Source organism: Atta cephalotes, assembly GCF_000143395.1.
Source record: "Atta cephalotes unplaced genomic scaffold scaffold00009, whole genome shotgun sequence".
Taxonomy (NCBI): domain Eukaryota; kingdom Metazoa; phylum Arthropoda; class Insecta; order Hymenoptera; family Formicidae; genus Atta; species Atta cephalotes.
In genome coordinates, this window is record NW_012130073.1 from 2,566,573 (window position 1) to 2,587,900 (window position 21,328).

The window sequence follows — 21,328 nt, forward strand, 5'->3', positions numbered from 1 at the left end:
TCTCTCTCTCTCTCTCTCTCTCTCTCTCTCTCTCTCTCTCTCTCTCTCTCTCTCTCTCTCTCTCTATCTCTATCTCTATCTCTCTCTCTCTCTCTCTCTCTCTCCCTCCCTTTCCATTGAGATCTATTCTTAAAAACGCAGCGAATCTTGCTGAATTTTTGTCAGCATACGAAAAATTATCCCGAATCGCGTTGACAGGCTTGCGATATTAAAACCATGTACCTACAGCAATACATCTGCATATGTGCGATATTAACGATGGTAAAAGTTTTAGCGTATGTATGAACGAATGTAGTTCTGGGGACGCTATCCATAAACACGAAAAATTCCCTCTTTCCTCAAAAATTCCCATTTTCCTCGATAAACAAATTTTTTTTTCCGCCCGATCTTGTAACAAAGTATAGTTACAATGTTTCCAACTTTCTCTATAACGGTATCTACAATGTATCAATTGTTTCAAAGGTATAAAAAAAAAACTCGACCGATGACAAGAAAAATGAAAAGACCAGCACATGCTAAAAATGAAAGAAATTATAACAACTTTATTATTTTTATTATTATATTTGCTATTATCCTATTACAGTTACAAACGTGATCACAAAACAAAATATAGATATTGCTCGTTAAATAATTTTATTATTTCATTCATCGCGCTAAGATATTTGTAAATTCTTTTTAATTTTACTTTCTTAACTTTTTTCAGTATTCTATTATAATCTTGGTTATAAGTATAAAACGTCCCTAAACATTGACATTAAAATTAAGCATTTTATATTTAGCGAAAAATAAATTAAAAAGTTTTGATTTTATTGAAAAATAAATAAAAATAAATAAATATAAACACAAATGAAATAAAAAAAATATTTATTTATTTTTATAATAATATTAATATTTTGTTAGCCGTTTTCCTTTGCCTTTTATTACCGCCAGTATTCTTTTAAGAAAATAAATAAAAAATGCTTTATATTTGAACAAGGGGTTGTACATTACAATGATTTGATTATTTTTTTTGATGTTTTCGATTTCCCGACTTGCAATAATTTTTTGGAGCAAACATCGATTTTTTAGCAACGCTCGAATAACGCATGGAACAAGCTAAATCTACTTAAGATTGATATTCCACACTGTCAAAGTCAGCGGTAGTGGTTCAATTCCTGAAACTCGTTTCTGGCCACGGAAGAGAAAAGAAATCTCCGCGCTGTCGCGCGGACGTAACGATCCTGTCGCACCTCAAACCGTCAATTTACCTCCGGAGATGCGGTCGTTTTTCACCTTGTTCTCTTGTTACGCGGTTTTCACGGCGGAAAACGCAACGACATCGTCGCAGAAATATAATGGCGAGCAGCGTGGCAGAACAGAGGGCATCATCGCCACGTTATCGAACTCAATCGCTCCGCTTTATCAACGACACAAACTCGTAACGCCGATGTACCCGCATATCGCTGAAAGATCAGCGCGGTGACGCAATATTTATCCCACCCTCATACCCTCATACTCTCTACGAAGATGTGAAAAAATGAAAGGGCGAAAAAAGAGAGAGAAAGAACACAGTCCCGCACAGTACGGTTTTCTGTTTCCATACCGGTTGCACGCTTCCAAATGTTACACGTCGAGAAAAAGGCCGAGCTGACCTAGCCTGGTAATTGTTGAGACGTCGCACCGAAGGAAAATCTCGTTACTCTCGGAACTGAAAGCGTGGAAAACATTGAGAGCTTTCTGCTGCTGCAATCTTACTCGGGATAATAATCCAATGTAGGATTATTTATGTATATATTTGAATTCTACCCACGCATTATAATAAATAAACCCGATAAATGTCATTAATGTAATATTATAATTCTTCGATTAAATTTTATCGCTTGCTGTGAGCGTCAACTTAATCCGTTTGATACTGTATGGCAATTTCGAGTTTTATTAATCTTTATTAATTTAACGAAAGATGATACAGACGTGATGAATCGATACGATGCTCTCCAAGAACAATTTTATATTTACTCCGATTTAAATAAATCTTAGAAATGGATATTAATATTGAATAATAGATATTGTACTTCTCCTTTAAATATTTTGAAATTATACGGATAAGAGCAAAAATTCGTGTCTAATTTAATATTAAATTCAAGCAGTAATTAGTATATAAAATTTAAAGTTTACCGTTTAAAAAGAATTTTAAAGTTTAAAATCCTCTCTACTTTCGAGAGATTCACTAATTTTTTCGAATTTCTGAGAGTTTGGTAATTTTTACATATAGAGAACTACAAGCTAAGTAAAATAGAAAATTTAAAAAGCTAAGTAAGCTAAGTAAAATAGAAAAAAATTTTGTCTCACTTTGTGAGCATGTCACGTGTCCAAAAAATATTCAACTAACATAAAAGTTTAGTCCTAAAATCATTTTTTTTTAATATTTCTAAAACTTTTTTGTTATATTATTATCCTCTTTATTATATTATTATCCCCTTTGTTATATTATTATCCGGATTAAATAAAAAGAACATTTTTAACTCTAATTATTCATTCAACTCCGTTGAAAGTCGCATCGCATCGCAATTTAAAAAACACAAATTCTTAAAACTGAAAACTTTGCTCTATCGATTAGCATGATTACCAATTTGAGTAAAATATTATATCCTGAATCTGCATGAAAATTTTTTTTATCGAGCACGAATTGTATTCACCTAATACATGGCAAAAATCTCATTTGTCGCTTGTGTATGTAGTTCTTTCTTATAAAGAATCGAGCACGTTACAGAAAAATAGAAAGAATGATTACTTTGCGAATTCGATTATATCGTCTATCGTGCAATATATTTTGGCATTATGATTATGCAGCAATATCGATGATTCAAACAATCATAAAAGAGACATGCGATTTTACAATATAACAAAATGGTAGCTTGTAGCTTTACTTAAGAGTCGAGGAAAATCACAAATTGCGACTGCTATACAATAACCTGTATCGCAGAATGTACATATATGCCGTTAAATATAGGACAATCTGTGAAATACAATAGAACTGCACCGCTATATAGCTAATGCCTGTTAGCACCGGATGCATATCATTAATAAATATTCTCAAGAAGGGAACAGTGTCAAAGCTGTTATAATATTCGTGACTGATGAAAAGCAGCGCTCTAAAGCGCTGCTTGCATGTAATGCTCTTGGGCACGTATTATAAAATTATTCGGAATAGAGTTCCGATCGGAATTAATTCTATTTTCCCTGGAAAACACAATAGAAATCTAGGGAATAATTGAACGTTTTCAATTGCGGAATTCTGTATATAATTTCAACCATACCTAATATGTTTCCTGTTTAATCATTACTACAACCTCATATTATAACATTAGAAACGAGAAAATATAATAAAATTTCTTGCAAATTATATTTGATTAGAAATATTTTTTAATAAAACAGCATTCGCGTAATCGATAGAATAGTTTTATAAAATATATTGAGAACTATACATCTTCTTAATTCAAAGATCTAATTTCGAGGAGAAATTAAATCATATTTATTTCTTTATATATATTATTAATTTGTTTGTTGTAGTTGTAAACATAACTTATTTCATTTTTGGTCATATAATTTATTTCCAGATATATGATTATTTATATAATTTAAATTGAATGAAATAAAAGAAAAATTTTCGATATATTTTACAAGTCGGTTCTATTAAATGTAAATATTGTTTTATTGAAACGAATTTCCAGATTAATATATTTTACAAGAATTTTTATTGTGTATTTTCTCACTTCTGACGTTACAATCTGAAATAAAATGGTGAGATAACAGGAGTTTTTATCTTCCCGAAATTTATTTATTCCTCAACAAACATACTATACAATATTTCATTCAATGAAAATTAACCGTCTGAGAAATGTCTAAATTAAAATTTAATCATATCATGTATATTTGACATAAGTATTTTAACTTCTATTAATATATAAGAAACTAAAATTTATAACAATAAATTCGTTGCTTGACACAAAATCATCTTTTATTTAATAAAGATGTTCGTCTACTTTTCAATTAGAAATTAAAATATCGATATTCTTTTAAAAAAACTTATATAAGTTATTTCAAATTAGTCAAAATTATTTAATAGATACTGAAAATATATTAGATTTTAAATTTACCTCTATAAATATAATATTTTAGTTATTTAATAGTATAATTAGTTATATAATAATATTTTAGTTTCGATCGATTTTTTTGTGTCACTTTAAATTAAAAAACCTCTAGTCAGAATCTGAACACAGAAACAAATAAGTATGGCTGCAATATTTCATTCTTTATTGCAAAGTATATAGAAAAGTGCTTATGATGCATACAACACGTGAACATTCAAACCGAATGCAGCCATAAAGTACAACAAACTATTATTCGTAAAAATATATTTTACCTATAACAAAATACCTCGTTGCTAAACAAGATATAATGATAAAAATTTTTATTATTTTACAAGAAAAATGATAGTTGTGTGTCCAATTGTAATGTTTGGCCGTGTTTGTTTAATTCAAGATTATTCTATCAGGAAAAAGTTGAGAGTGATCACAATCCGACTAGTGGATCTTTACTTCAAATAATTACGTATTTCGAATTGTCTTTAGAATATTTCCACCATATTACGAAATAAGAAATATCAACCAATCGACTTGATTTACAAATAATTTGATCACTGCTCGACTAATCGTGAAGAAATAGAATTCAAATGAACCAGTTTAGAATACGAATACAATATCTAAACAAGGCCTAAATATTTCACGGTAGGTTCAGAGACCAATCTTGTCGTCGGGACAGTTCATGCAAAGACAGATACCCGTGCGCACATGCATACGGTTATCTTACGTGACCCTGCCTCGTACCTCGGTCCTTCCTCGAATGTGCGAGAGCCCGATTTCCCCGGAGAATACAGAAACCAATTTCTAGGCTGCCTATTGCATGTGTCGGCTAGGTGTACGCCAGGTAGGAAGGAAGGCAGGCTTGGAGATGCGCGGGTGTTGCGTCCCAAAAGGTAGTTGAAGACGGGCCAATAATACTCGATTCAGATGTTCGCGCGTTTCGATGTGTACATGTATGCAAGCCGCCGAGCCCAGGCCGATCGGTTCGGCAGATGTTCCTCAGCGATCGCGCAGACTGGAATTTGAATGAACAGAACCGGGTAGAAGAGAAAATTCGGAAATTGTATTAAGGCCACGCCACAATGTATTACCGTCAGAGAACTGCTTTAAAGTAGAAGCGGATTTATAGGTATTACATGCTGTATATACGCGGTAGGAAAAATTCAGTGTGAATAAAAAAAGTGCCATTGAATTTTAACAGAAAGATACGAGATGAGTTGTCTAATTTTGACAATGACTTTAATGACTTTGAAGAAAAAAAGAGAAGGGGAGAGAGGGAAAGAAAGATTTGAATAAATTTCACTGCGAATAAGACCTGTTAAATATTAATTGAATAAATGTGCAAATAGTAAATACTATGCTTATTATATACAATATCAATGTGAAATATTAATGAATTGCAAAGCGTATCGTTAATTGTACAAATAATATCATTATTATTATTAATATGTTTCCAAACAATAAAGCTATTTATGACGAAATAAGATGGATGCGTAAATAATTCTCAATTTTTTATTAAAAAAAAGAATTATATCTATGCCGATATATAAGTAGTTTAATATAAGAAAAAGAAATAAAGAAGTATAGCGTTGCTCTATCAATAGCCGAAGAAGTCTAAAAGTTTCAAACCATTTGTGAGAAGTTCTGAAAGTATATGACTAGTTATGAAACGAACAGTGGTATTGATATATAAATATATAGAAATGTCGCAGCGACATGATTTACAGCGAAATGCCGTACTAATGCGAAACAGAAAATAATCGCCTCACGGATTGTAGAAGAAAATATCAAAAAGAAGAGCTTGAAAATATCAAGTATTTTCTGTATCAACATTCGTTCAATTTAAAAATCTGTACTGAATATCATAATAAATTACATGATAATTCATGTTCAAATTCTATAAAAAAGAATGATAATTAATCTTTTTTAACACAAAATTTATTTTAAATATAAGATATCTGTACATAATACAGAGAGTATGAAATTTATAATTTTTTCTTCGATTGAATATACAAATAAATTAACTTCTAAACTTCTAACGTTTAAGATAGCATAAGTATGCAATCATTGGAACACTTAAGTAGAAAATATACAGAATATAAAACATTTTGTACTTTGTTAAAATCAGTTCAGATTAAAATTTCTTGAATTTATAATATATATGTACATATCTGATTATTAATTTAACTTAACTGATTTTATTATATTAATATTTTATAAACTGATTTAATATTTCTCGGTATTAAAATAACATAATTTATAAATAAGTGAATAAATAACATAAAAATAATATAGTTCCCAAAAAATTTAAGTTCTAAGACAAGTAAATAAATGAAAGATGAATTTAATTACATAAACATTAATTTTGTTGGAAGAAATATCCAAAATTCTCCATAATTTATTGATTTTCAAATTGTGTCAAAATATTACATTTGTGTTAATTTTTATTTATCATGTTTCTTTCCAACATATTGTGTTTAAAACCAAAATTTGGATCATTTCGACATGTAAAGTATATTAAATTTGACATATGAATTCCGCAACTCTGTATTTATTACTAATAAATAAATAATTTTCTCCGTATAATACATACATATACTCTATATAATAAAATTAAAACGTAAGCAAATAAAACAAAATCTCCTTTTCTGTTATTTTCCGTGTGCCTAAAAACTTATTTCAACTTTAAAAGAATCTAAATTAAGTAGTAAATGAAAGAAATTTCTGTAAGAATGCAATTTGCACTTACGATTCTAGTGCATAAATCGATATACACTAAAGCAATTGCGAATCATGCACCATCAACAATTGTTCATGCAACAATTGTTCGCCACTAATCAATAGCGATGCAAACGTATAGACGGCAGTGTCAGGCCGGCTCGCGAGGCTTTCAGTCTCGCAACATTATTCCAACGATCTAATGGGAAATTTCGATTATTATGCGCATGCAGCCTAGTTGGAAACCTCGAAATATTTACAGAGTGAGTATACGGACTGGAGCATTCTGATTGCATCGTAAATATCTTCTTCGATTCTCTTAGAATTCCTTTTCCAAATTATAAAATCCCGATAAACTATTCATATATATATGCAACTTCATCAATTACATAAAAAATAATCTTTTATTTTAATATTTGTCTATCTAGCCGGAAGGTATCACAATGAGACCAGGACTTCCCGGACAAAAGGGTGAGCCAGGCATTTCAGGAAATCCCGGTCCTAAAGGCGAAGCTGGAATACCCGGATCCAAAGGCATCAAAGGCGAACCTGGACACAAAGGTATTAAGGGCGATCATGGAAAAGATGGTCCCAGAGGAATTCAGGGTTTCAAAGGTGAACCTGGTGCACCCGGTGCACCTGGATTACCCGGCGCACCTGGAGAAAATGGGCGACCGGCAGAAAAAGGTGATAAGGGTGATACAGGACCTGAAGGAAAACTGGGACCTCCAGGACCACCCGGTCCACCTGGTGTGAGCGGTTCCGGTGGTATAAATGTGGGAGATCTAGGTGAGCAAATTTTTCTTTAAACATAGCAATGACGAATTTTGTCCAATATTTATTCATTTAATCACTTATTTGATTTTCTTTTTTTATGTAATCTTACCTTTTATATAACAAAGTTAACTAAATTTTTTTTATTAACCTAAATTTTTATTAACCTAAATTTTTTTATTAATGTTTTATTAGTCTTCAACGTAATAAAATAAATTTGATATTAATAAAACATTAAGCAAAATAAAATTAAATAAATGATATTATACAATTGTAATCAAAATTGAATCGATGAAACTAAATCTAATTAAGAGAAATAAAATTAAGAGAAATAAATGATATTATAATTGCGTCACATGAAAACATAATACTACATTTATTACTTATGTCTCTGTACTGTTTTATTAATAATTATTTTTAGTAAAAATGGAGATACACATATTACATAAATTTGTAAAAAACTAAAAGGTAAAAGGTAAATTTGATATCTCTCGATTTTCTAGGATATTTTTTACATCAGATATGATTTTACTAGTTAAAGATTTTGGATTATTAATGTTTTTTTTAGATGAAGAAGTGCAATATCTATTGCGTTAAAACGAAGGTAACAAAATTAATATTTGAAATGTTATTTAATCAAGGATTTGGCTCAAAAGGGGACAAGGGTGATAGTGGAGCGCGCGGATACAAGGGTGATAAGGGCACAAAGGGTGAGAAAGGCAATAAGGGTGACGCCGGGCCAGCTGGTATTCCTGGAATAAACGGTATTCAAGGACCTCAAGGAGATAAAGGCGAACCGGGTAAAGACGGAGTATCAGGATTACCTGGCATACCTGGCGCTAAAGGCGAAAGAGGTGAGAGAGGTCCTCCTGGAGCCACTACCGTCGCCAATTCCGGAGACTATATCACCATCAAGGGTGAGAAAGGCGCCGAAGGAAAACGGGGTAGAAGAGGACGACCTGGACCGCCTGGTCCCGTGGGTCCTCCCGGAAAGCCAGGAAATACGGGAGAAATCGGTCTACCAGGATGGATGGTACGTTTTGTATTTTAATTTGTGATCTCACTTTACGTTATAATACTAATCAAATAATTAACTAAATTAATAGATGTGAATAGAATAACAGTAACAATGTGAAACAATGCTAAATATTAGGTGTGGGAAAAAGTTCGTGGCATTTTTCCCGTTAGATGTAACGGGAAAAACGCCACGAACTTTTTCCCACGTCTAATAATATATAATGAAATAATAATAATAATAATAATAATAATAATAATAATAATAATAATAATAATAATAATAATAATATTGTTGATAGTATTTAATATTATTTACAGAGAATATAATTAGTACATAATTATTAATACTATCTTAATATTCAGTATTAACAACATCAGATAAATAGCGTTATTTGGAAATATCTCGCTTCTAAGCAATTTTTCTATCTTTTTCACAATGCCAACCGAAGAACTCGATGAAGGTAAGCTTTTAATCAAACTTTAATCACGAAACAACATAAATTTTGCACAAGCGCTAAATACAGCCTTTTTTTTATTTCTGGAGTGAATATAATTACAAACCTTCTTGTAAAGTTAAGGGCAAATTTAGTAGTCGCAGTTACGAATATTTATTAAACGACAAAGAATATTTATTAAACGTTTAAACGCATATCAAAATTATATCACTACGTGTCACAGCAACCAAATCCCTTGCGCTAATTAAAATGCAAACGAACGATTCATCTGTCACTATCTTCCGCAGGGTCGTCCTGGGACTCCTGGAATTCCGGGAAGTATCGGACCAATGGGACCCAAGGGAGAAAAAGGGGAACCTGGCGCACCGAGTCCTTACGGTGTTTCTGTCGGTGTAAGTATAACTTCTAGTTTCTTGTCGTGGTATCGTCTATGTAAACTTCTCTCGCGCGCTCCAAACTTTACATATAAATCCAAGCGCCTACCAAAAGGCGAAAATAGAGAAGTCAAGCCGAGCTTCCTCTCAAAGTGGAATCTCATGTGAGTGAGATGTGAGTAACCTCGTCAGTCGATCGTCCGCGAACAGGGAGAGCAAGAAAAGGATGCCTTTCAAAGGGAAAAGAAAGGGATGAGAGTGGAAAAGGAGCGGAAATAAAAATAATGGTTTTCACCTCGCGCAGTTTCGGTCTGGCAGATTAAAGTGGCGGGCATATATATCTTTGTGAATAGGACGATGCGGAAGTCTTTGAACAACGGGCGGCGCAACGCGAGTGATGGAAATTAATGCAAGAGTGCGCCTGGCATGCTCCCTTTTTTTTCGCGTCTTCGTCGCTGGATTTATTCGTTGCGCCGAACAGAAATTTTCTCCGCCGCGGCGAACAGAGTTTCGCGAGCTGTCATGGCTGACAACTGACAAATAACGCATGCTGATACATGCGATAGCGCTTCGCTTTTCTGCCTATGTATAACGTATTCACAACCAAACATTGCAGACGAATAACAATCCTTTTAAATATTACAACATCAAGTTACAAAATATGTAAAGTAGACTAGCAATTATGCTGTATGAGAAAACAAACTTACGTAACCTACAATTTATGTGGATATATACAAGAACAAAATATTTTATAAGATAAAATTAATCTTTGTCCGATAAATTTGAAACTAATTTTTCCTTGATTAAAATTTTTAGAAATACTTTATCATAAAATTAAGAATTTTTCATGGATTAAAATTTAAAAATGTATTTACACTTATTTCTTTTAATAAAAAAATTATGAAAAAATTACAGATTTTTCTATATTGTATTTGAAAGTAATACACAAAGTTTGATAGCGATTTAGAACTTGGATAAAAAATTATTTCAATAAGAAATAAACATATTATAAAAATAATTATGATAAAATGAAAAAGTTTTATTTAAACTATAAAATTTTATTGTTAAATATATATATATAAATATTAAGCTTATTGAATTATTTCATATATCTATATATAACATTCATTTATACGGAAATTCCAATTACTTTTTGCAGAAACAATATATATATCCTTAAGAATGTAAAACGTAACTTTGTTTTCTAATTAATTTTTATTTTATTTTGATTGTCCTCCTATTGATTGGATTCCTGTTGAGACCTGAAGAAATTCGACAAGAAAATCGTTGAACAATTTCTAAAATCTTTTTTGATACCTTTGGGACATCCTATCAGAATTTCTTACGGCTATCAGCCAAGAGATCGTAAAGATCTAGTGAATGCAATAAAAAGAAATCTCTTCGACGGAAATTCCATAAAAATACAAAGTACATAGATAAAAATCGCTCAAGATATCCATCATTTTTTTCTAAGGGCATGATACAACATTGATAACGACAAGGATAGATTATTCCTCGAGAAAGAGCGATTACAGTCAAGAGCAACAGGAAATTCCGATATCGCCTTCCCACGATCGAAAGGATGCCTCTCGCGCCTAGCACGTAAATCGTCTTCGCTGTACATTCGTGAAAAAGAACGCAACGAAGAGACGTCGACAGAAAGCCGACGTGATGCGCCTAAGCGATCATTGCATCTCATTCCTCAACGTTTCCGATAAATCAACTGCTCCTACATGTTCTTAGCAATACTTGACTACTTATTGACTCTCTACAAATCTATCTACCTGTCTACCGAAGCGATGCGATGCAGCGAAAAAAGGAAATTGATAATCATAGTTTTATATGGACGAACTTCTGCGAAAATATTGTAACGATCTATTCGCACATTAAATATGATTTTTAAAATATATTTTTAGATCAAAGGCGACAAAGGAGACGACGGTTTTCCTGGAATTCCTGGACAGCCGGGAAGAGAGGGCCAAAAAGGATCTCCAGGACCTCCCGGACCTCCTGGAATACCATCTAAAGGAAATTATCATCCAGTTCCAGGACCTCCGGGTCCTCCCGGACCTCCTGGTCCGCCCGGCTTGTCTTTAATCGGACAGAAAGGAGAACCCGGGATCGGTAGAAGTCACGTTTTCGGAGAAAGAGATTATTATCCCCCTAGGCAAGGTAAAGACATTAAGATATTACAAAGTCGACAGTTATTACAGTTTGATAGTACTTGAGTGACAGAGCATTTCGATAACAAAATTAAAAATATGACTATGTGAACCTCAGCTGTTGTTAGTGCATAAATTATTCATAAGACGATAAGATATAATTTGCGAACAGTTGGAATGTACTTATCAAATAAAGTTAACTGCAGACGTTTCGACTCTGAATTTGTACAATGCGATAATTGGTGAGGTCGAGTACAAACTTTGTAGACTGCAAGTTAACTTCATTTGATAAGTACATTACAATTGTTTGTGAACTGTATCTTATCGCCTTATAAATATATCTAATTTATGCACTAACAACCGTAGAAATTCACACAGGCATTTTACTTGCACGAGATTTATTGTTGGAGCCATAAACATTATTAATTTAATTTATTTTAATTTAAAATACGAATTATAAATTATTATATTAAGAATAAATTACATTTAATTTTAATTGAATTTGATTTTATTCAATATCATACATTAATTGAACATTTAATAATATAAATAATATAAATTAACAATTAGTCAATTAGTTTAATTAATAATAATTTTTTATTAAACTATTCAAAGTGCTTTAACAAATCCCCGTTTTATCGAGCATGCTCTTTATATTTATTAAATAACAAAATTAAATTTCACACTCGCACACCCGTAAGGAGCCAGAAGTAGTCTAGACGAATTGAAAGCTCTACGTGAACTCAAGCAACTGAAAGAACTGAAAGAGCAATTAGGTAAAATTTATTATCTAGTATGATATTAAAACGAATATGTACCAGAATCGTTATTCCTTCGAATGCTTTATAAAATATTTTTCATTAACTGCATATTAACATCGATATTCTTACATTTTTAAATCTTGAAAAATTATTTTCAAGGTGTTGTTACTACTGCTACAAGGGGACCTTTAGAAAGTACAACGAAAATTGTGCCAGGAGCTGTTACGTTCCAAAACACAGAAGCCATGACAAAAGTAAAATTCTTTATAATTGACAATAACTTCTTCATGTGTGTGTAAATTTAATTTTAATACTCTTGTTTTACATTTACAGATGTCTAGTGTTAGTCCAGTTGGAACCCTGGCTTACATTATAGACGAACAAGCTTTACTAGTCAGAGTTAATAATGGATGGCAATACATTGCAGTCAGTATTAAAGAACTGCATCTCTTATAAGTTCATAGAATACTATAATTGTATTAAAACCAAACTTCTTTTAATCTTCCTCCTCAGCTCGGGTCACTTTTGCCTATCACAACGCCAGCACCACCAACGACATCACCACCACCAGCAAATCCTCCTTTTGAAGCATCCAACTTAATTAACCAGATACCCGTGAAAGCCGACGGAACAGGGGTAAGTTGATGACTTATTTCACGATATACACGTTGTAAAAATTAAACGTATTAATACCAAATTTGCAATTTTTTCCATGCAATGCAGTGGTACCCGCGGATGGTGAGAATTGTAAAAATATATTTGATTGTGACTTTTTTAGTTCATTTGTTTGCAATACATTTCACTTTTTTTTTAATTGGTGTGCACAAATAAAAAATATAATGTTTTAATTAAATTTTTTGTAAATTTATCTTTAATTAAAAATATAAAAATGTGCACGCTATTATTATGATTGGAAATATTTATTCATGCGAATTATGTTTTTTAGTTGAGGATGGCTGCGTTAAATGAACCGTTCACCGGAGATATGCACGGTATACGAGGAGCAGACTACGCTTGTTATCGACAAGCAAGGCGAGCAGGCTTAAGAGGTACCTTCCGCGCTTTTCTCAGTTCTCGAGTTCAAAATGTCGATAGCATTGTCAGATTAGGAGACCGAGATCTTCCCATAGTTAACATAAAGGTAATTAGGAATAATATCCATTACCATGATGATCATTGCTAAAAATCAAATATTTTTTACTAATAATCCGGCGAAATGTAGGGCGACGTGCTATTCAACTCTTGGAAAGAAATGTTCAATGGAAATGGGGCGTACTTCTCTCAGAATCCCAGAATCTACAGCTTCAATGGAAAGAACATCCTTACTGACTTTGCATGGTGAGTATAGAAAAAGTATACACATATTAAATATAAAAGAAAATATATTGATTTTACTGCATAAAAGAAAAAAAATATATATATATATATAAAACCCTCAAATATATAAATTGTAACGTAAACTGTATATTGATCCATTAATTTTGAAATGATCAACTAAAATTCGCGAACAATATTACTTATTATTAATCACTACTCATTAATTAAAAAATGTATGTATAATATGTATAATATGTTACATACACTTATATGCAATGTTACACACACTTATATGCAAATTCAATCAATGAATGATTTTATTATATTGGTCACACAAGGAATCTTTATAAATAAGGATCTAGTATATAAGTACTTATAAGATATTCTGTTTGAAAGAATCTTATTAACTAATAAAATAAAATAAATAAATTGAAAATCAGATTAACAAAAATTATATGTAAAATTATGTATTGGTCGAAAACTTTGGCACTGTATATAACGATATATTTCTTTATTATTTCCTTCATATCATGAAATTAAAATTGTTCTAATTACAGGCCCGAGAAAGTTGCGTGGCACGGTTCTCACAAACTCGGCGACCGAGCCATGGACACTTATTGCGACGCCTGGCACTCTAGCAGCTCGGATCGTTATGGATTAGGCTCGCCGTTGACCGGCGGTCGACTGTTAGAACAAGTACGATACTCGTGCGACAATAAATTCGCGCTGCTCTGCATCGAGGTGACGAGCGAGCTGGTGAGGAGACGACGGAATGCCGACAATCGGCTAGATGACGACGTCGAGATGTCGGAGAATGATTATATGGAGTATTTGGAGGAGTTCATGCAATACTGAATACTCGCACCTTCGACCATCCTTTCGCAACGCGAAAATCGAATCGTTATGTAAATAGAATGCAGATGTGTGCGTGCTGCGTTTCTTCGCGCGACATATATAATATATATATATATATATATATTATATTATATATATATATTATATATAAATATATATATATAAGAAAATCCCACGTTCGAGTAATAATTCATATCGATCGATAAATATACATATCGTGAAGTCATGCGAACCATCGCGAACAGCGTCACGTTTCATCTTTCGCGTTCCCGAGATCTCGAAACTGTCTTCGATTCCAAAGGTATAATTATTGTACTTTCGCCACGAGCCACCTAGCCATCCGCTTCAGTCGCATCTGAGTTCTCTCTTCTCTCGATCTTTCTTAAAGATAAAAAAGAAGACTGATCGTCTAAATACTCGTCAGTGTTTCGTCGGAATGCATATTCGCACCGAGTATTTTCCCTTTTATCAGTCGCTTGCAAAAGTTTCGAGCGAGCGTTCGAGATCTTTCAAGAAAGTTCTACCGCGGTTCGTTAAACGTTTCCCCTCATCACGATAAACGTCCAAAAATACTTGTGGATCGCCAAATGAGCGACGCGAACGCAGACAACGTGTGCAAGTCTCGCTCAAGCCCGTGTTTATAGCGCACTTTAAATGCTAAAAGCGGCTGCCTAGTTTTATCTTTTCTTCTCAACAAGTATTATATATTAGACGATGTCTACTCAGCCTACTCTTGAATTATTCAAAAGCCAGAAGATGCAGGCAAACAATTTTTGTAACTAAATCCCTATATCAAAAGCATCATCGCAAAAATTGAAGACCTGAATATGAAATCGTAGCAATTTTAAAATAAAAATTTTCAGAAAACAGAAAAATCTAAGATTTAATCATTTTTCTATTTTTTAATGTTCACCTTTAATTTTTTCGTTTTTAATTTATATTGAAAAATTCACACATTTTTCAAGATATATCATATCGCTCTCTTACTTCAAAAGTGAGTTTCATAATTCAAAAAGTTAAATTTTCCAGAAAAGAGAAAGAACTATTTTCCAACTTGAAAATCGGCAAAAAATAATATCGGCAAAAAATATTTTTAATGGCATGATTAAATATCATATTACCATTTTAATAATTAAAAATCACCTTTTTTAAATTGTAACAATTTTGACGATTTTTTTTCTATTATCTATTTCAAGTTGTGAAGATCTGAACTATTTTTTAAATAAAATTAATTTGACAATTTAATTTATTTTATTTCATTTAATAATAAGTTAATAAGTATTATTTCATTAAATAAATATTAATATTAAATATATATATTTAATATATATTATGTTAAATACATATATTTAATATATATTAATATTAAATTATTATATTTAACTTAATTTAATTTATTTATTTTAACAATTTTTTAATGACGATTAGATGAGTGATAGAATAATATTTACTTTATTCATTCAATAACTCGAAAATCGCGTTTATTAAGTCGTATCATTTTTGAAATAAAGGAGTGATAGACATTGTTCCAACTACTTGAAAAATGAATATTACTTGAAAAAAATTATAATAAATAAGCATAGAGCGTAGACCATAATTTATATTTCAGATATGTATTTATAGATTTCTCCATATAAAAGAAAATTTATATCTTTGTATTACATTCTTTTATGAATCAAAGAATCTTAATTTTTCATTCTTCTGGATTTAACGTCATTTTAAATTCAGATCTCAAACTTTTCTTGTTTCTAATAATCTAATATAAAATAGCAGGCGTATTTATATGAACTTTCAAGCGGTTGAAATCGAAATAGTTACACTGCAAATATCGAAATAATGTAAGTGCGCTGGGAATGCGGGCTGTATCATTTAGGGGAGTAAATAACACTGCCCTAACACTGCCCTAAATAAACCTACATGAAGTTCGTATCCGCGATCAAATTGCATTTACATTTTAGCTGATACATATTGAGTGTGTATGTTAGATGTAAGAGGCACAGCGATTAAGAAGTTTTCAGACGAGTCGCTTGGCTCACTGTCGAAACTATCGTTTATGCTCCGTGTATCTTGCGAGTCACTAAGGAAGAACTTACTTTGAGTCATACATTAATCGCGCCTTAAGAATAATCAGTTGTTTTAAATTTGAGGAATTATCTTTGAAGAATTGTTATTGAGTTTTTCACAAAAATTCTCAAAAATTTAAAGAAACTAGAAATTAATTATTAAGAAAAGACTAAAAAATAAAGCTTATATCTTTAATTATATTAAATTCCTTGCTGTACTTATTTATTTCTTTTTAATTTAATTTATTTTTAATTAACAGCTTCAATATTATTGCGTTTAAAGCACAGCATTGTATTTTTAAATTCTACACTTGACTTCTGTATTTACAACATGATTAATTTAAGACATACTGTGTAATGTCATCAAACCTATGCACACATGTGAATAAGTAACGTTTACCAAAGTTTTTCAACAAGTATTATAATACTTTTGCATACATATCTCTGGTATTCACTTATAATTTTTTTCTCTGCTCCATAAGATTTATGTTTCTGATCCTTGAATTACACCGAGCATAAATCAGATCTAAGTCAATGTCTATAACTCGAAGATATACCGTTAATATTAACATAATTTATTACATTTATGTAGAGATTGATCGTGAGACCAATAGATATGTATATTTAGGTTGTCAGCAAGCTTGGTGAATATTTCTTAGGTACATAAACTTTTTTAAGTATTGTCAATAGTAATTCGTGATGTATTCAATGTACAATCGATTGTCCTTCGATATAGTTTGCACCGAAAACGTTTTATTTCCAAATTTTATATTATTTGTACACTTTATTATTGTCTTTCTAAATAAAATATGAAAAGGAGTTTCTCGAGTCATGTCTCCTTTCTTTTGCTTCTATTATACATATAAAAACAGTGCACATAAATTATAGATATGTACATCTTTTAATTATATACAATAGTACATAATATTAAATTATTAGGTTTTTAAATCAAAATAGAAATAAGAAAATTTTAATAATCATCAATAAGAAATTGAATATATTTTATTACATGAAATTATTATTTTCATTATTTCTCTCTTCTATTTAATTTAATTCTAAATTAACTATTAATAAACATTAGCTAATTAATGTTCATCGATTCGATTGCTACAGACAAAACTTAGTTTTTTATTAATATTTTTACAATTTTATTTTATATAAAGATTTATATAAGTATTTTTTCAATTTTTGTTCTATATATTAATAAGCAGAATGAAGTATTAATCAAATGTTAATATAGAAAAAAATAATAATTTTTATAATTTATTTTATTTAAAAATTATATTTCTCAATTAATCAATTAACTCAATTATCTCATTAACTTTAAAATATTTTTCATTATACACATAATAAAATACACATAATAAAATACACATGTTAGGTATCTCATAAGATTTGTTCGTGCCGCACTCCAACATGGTTCAATATGTTCCTATTCACTCTAACAAACGCGTTTGAGTAGGAGCTACAGTTAGAGGAAGTAGGAGCATGTTGGAGCATGCGAGACGCGAACCTCTAAAAAGAAGACTTCTTACCTTGAATCCTTATTATAGACCATGGAAGGCTGCCAATGTCCTATCCCATCTCCGAACAGATTATAACAAATTTTCCATTAATTATAAGCAGAATGCACATAATGGTATATGGGATTGTCATGTCTGAATCATAAAAAAAAAAAAGAGTAAGTACCTTTTTCAAAAAATGATTCGAGAAGGAAAAAGGAGTGTATAATTTTTTTTATGCGTTAAATGTAGGTATTTAATAAAATAAAATTTTCTAACAATTCTTATTTATAATGCTATTAGAAATATAAAATTTGAATTAATAAAATTAATAAATTAAGTAGAATTAAGTTTTACAATCACAAAAAGAATTAATACACGAACTCTCTAAATTCTTTTAGCGTAGATGTCTCACTCTAAAAAGTGAAAATTGAGTCAGTCTTGAAAAAAAGTGATTCAATTTTCAATCATCAAGGCTACATATTATGCGTCGTCTATTATATGCGGAGTAAGTTTGGTGTAAAAAATAAAATAAGAAATTAATCATAATTATTTGATTATTCTTTTCACTTCGACTATGATGGTCAATTTCATCATCTTACTTACAACAACAGTACAATTATAGAAGTGCATTCCTTTGCAGGAGAGGAGAAAGAGTGAGAGTCGCTTCGTGTGGAAAGTCGAAATCTATGTATAACAATACAATTGTAGACCTCATTTTGCCTCTGTGACAATTTCCTAACCTCAATAGTCATCACTTTAATATCTCGGCACTTTTTTCTATCAGATTCTTTCGTTTCAAAAACGTGTTGAAGCCTAATTTTATTGATTTTTAAGCTGCGGCATCTATTCTGTATAAATAATTACCCTTATATTGAATAGTTCATTCCGCATATTAATTATAGACGACGCAAGCTTATACAAATGTATACTTCAAAATGTCCTGTGCGAGGAAAATTTTACTCAAAATATATAGTATACGTAATGTATATTGAATAAAATTTTTTGGAGTTTTGGATGTATATAAATTTAACTGTAAAAGTACGGGGCCCGCACAATAAAAGGAACAGGGAACAAGAATTTCAACCTATTAGAATTCAACTTATCAGAAACTATATATTCCACATTAATGCATGATTTCTGATAGATTGAAATTTTTCTTTCTCTGTTCTCTGTTCCTTTTATTGTGCGGAGTCCCTAAGACTTTACTGTTCCGAGTGAAATTTTGCCCGACGAAATTTTTCACCGACGTAGATTAATTTTAATCTCGGTTCAACTTACTCTTCGTCTTTTTCTAATTCTAAAGATAAGAATCGAGATTAAAATTAATTTACGTTGATAGAAATAAGCATAAAAGAATATGGCCAATAATCTTAAAACGACGAACCAAATTACGGACACACCATTTTAATGGAAGAAAGATTTGCTAATTTTCGATTCTTTCGGAAAAACATCGAGTCGTTCTTGCGTATCTTACGGCATTAGAATCTATACTTATATACGCGAACTAATTTGAACTTACGACGCGTTGCATCGGCAGTCAATTATGATCGACGAAAGAAGATTATGAATGACACCGATTGCAATAACTGACACTCCAGTGATCCTCTGTCATCTCGAGCAACGTTCGCGATTAAAATACACACTCTAAACGCATCTTATATGAGCAAAATTCGCAGTTAATCATAGAACAACGCGCCATCGCATCCAAACCATTGCACTATCGAAAGTGTCATGGCAGCCAAGTTTGGGCGCGCAAACGCCGCAACTTTCAATTGTTTCGCGCGCTATCAAGATCAGGGCTACCACAAGCAGAAATGCAAATTGTGCACTGCACAGTGGCGCGTTAACAAGGTGACCAAATTAAATTTTAAAAATCAATAACGATTTCTATAACTATTGCATATGTTCGCTTTTATTAGATTCAAATCTTTCCGAAATGTGTTCTGTACATCGAATACAAAGACATTTATATTCGAAATCTGAATCGAATAATTGTTTATTTCTTGACTCAAATCTTTCCATACAGTGCAATATCACCAACGAGATACTATTAAATTGGATTTTTTTCGGCGGTAAAAAAGGGTCCCAAGAACCTCGAGATAATTGAAGAACGCTGACATTATCGACAATTGATACAAATTTATTATTATTAACATAAATATTTGGCTCAAACATTATTAAATTCATAATTTTTTTATTACATAAATGTTCCATAAATAAATATGCATACTTGTAAAGTTATAATACTCTATATATTGCAGAAAAATTACAATTTTTTCTCTATGATTATCATCTCTGTTGATAATCAAACTTTGACAATAATACTAAAATTACAATTTTAAAGAAAAATCGAGTATTATTGAGTTGAATATAAATGCATAATTACGTACTTTATTAAACTAATAAATCATCTAAAATTAGTACAATATTATCAGTTTTTAACTCTTAATCACTTTAATATTCATAAAGACACAAACTCCTATAAGGATATTTTTAATAGTCAGTGACCATATTAGCCATTATTTTAGTCAGAATTTCGATCATATTTTTGTTAAAGCGAAAATGTGAAAAGTGAAAAATTGTTCTTATGTATATATATATATATATATATATATTAACTTCAATGATGAAAATTTGCACTTCCACCTAGAGAAAAAAGTTACAATATTCTGGTACAAAAATGAAAAATTGCGCCTTTCTTAAAAATATTTAAAACATTATTTAGGAATAGCTTATTTACAAAATTGTAGATAAAAATATTAAGAAAAGCAGCAAAATCTCTTTTGCACAAAGGCGCCTTATCAGCCGAAGTCCTAATCTAATTGAAAAATGAATAATTAAAATTCACGACGAGAATGAAATATTTTCTGTTTTACTAAGTCACAATAAATAACAATATTTTGTTTAACATTTTTATAAGATTATGAGATTTTACATACAAAGGATAAAAAAGATGTAAGGAAGGATAAAATAGATTTTCGATTCAAATTTTAACGTGGTGCGTTATGTTATTGCAATATATAATTAGATACAACTATCATGATGAAAGAATAGTTCAATACTACACATAAAGCATTATAATGTTGATATGTATGCATATTTCTTTTATTTTTATATTTATAGCCCATGAATTTTTATAAATATAAATATCATTCGTCTTATTCCTTTTTTTCGGTTGTATAATCTCTCTTTCTCTCTCTCTCTCT

At 30.9% G+C, this 21,328-nt stretch overlaps 1 protein-coding gene across 1 annotated transcript in view; it reads left to right on the forward strand.

Annotated features, from left to right (window-relative positions):
- The window catches only part of LOC105627455 (collagen alpha-2(IX) chain), a 17,488-nt gene extending 2,934 nt beyond the window's left edge, over nucleotides 1–14,554 (forward strand). The window contains exons 3-15 of the mRNA XM_012208738.1: nucleotides 7,073–7,102; nucleotides 7,268–7,628; nucleotides 8,255–8,646; nucleotides 9,080–9,091; nucleotides 9,373–9,477; nucleotides 11,376–11,631; nucleotides 12,323–12,397; nucleotides 12,542–12,636; nucleotides 12,716–12,808; nucleotides 12,896–13,018; nucleotides 13,329–13,523; nucleotides 13,605–13,720; nucleotides 14,257–14,554. Coding sequence (XP_012064128.1) covers nucleotides 7,073–7,102; nucleotides 7,268–7,628; nucleotides 8,255–8,646; nucleotides 9,080–9,091; nucleotides 9,373–9,477; nucleotides 11,376–11,631; nucleotides 12,323–12,397; nucleotides 12,542–12,636; nucleotides 12,716–12,808; nucleotides 12,896–13,018; nucleotides 13,329–13,523; nucleotides 13,605–13,720; nucleotides 14,257–14,554 — 2,151 coding nt within the window. The remainder of the gene's footprint in view (nucleotides 1–7,072; nucleotides 7,103–7,267; nucleotides 7,629–8,254; nucleotides 8,647–9,079; nucleotides 9,092–9,372; nucleotides 9,478–11,375; nucleotides 11,632–12,322; nucleotides 12,398–12,541; nucleotides 12,637–12,715; nucleotides 12,809–12,895; nucleotides 13,019–13,328; nucleotides 13,524–13,604; nucleotides 13,721–14,256) is intronic.
- The last annotated feature ends 6,774 nt before the right edge of the window (nucleotides 14,555–21,328 follow it).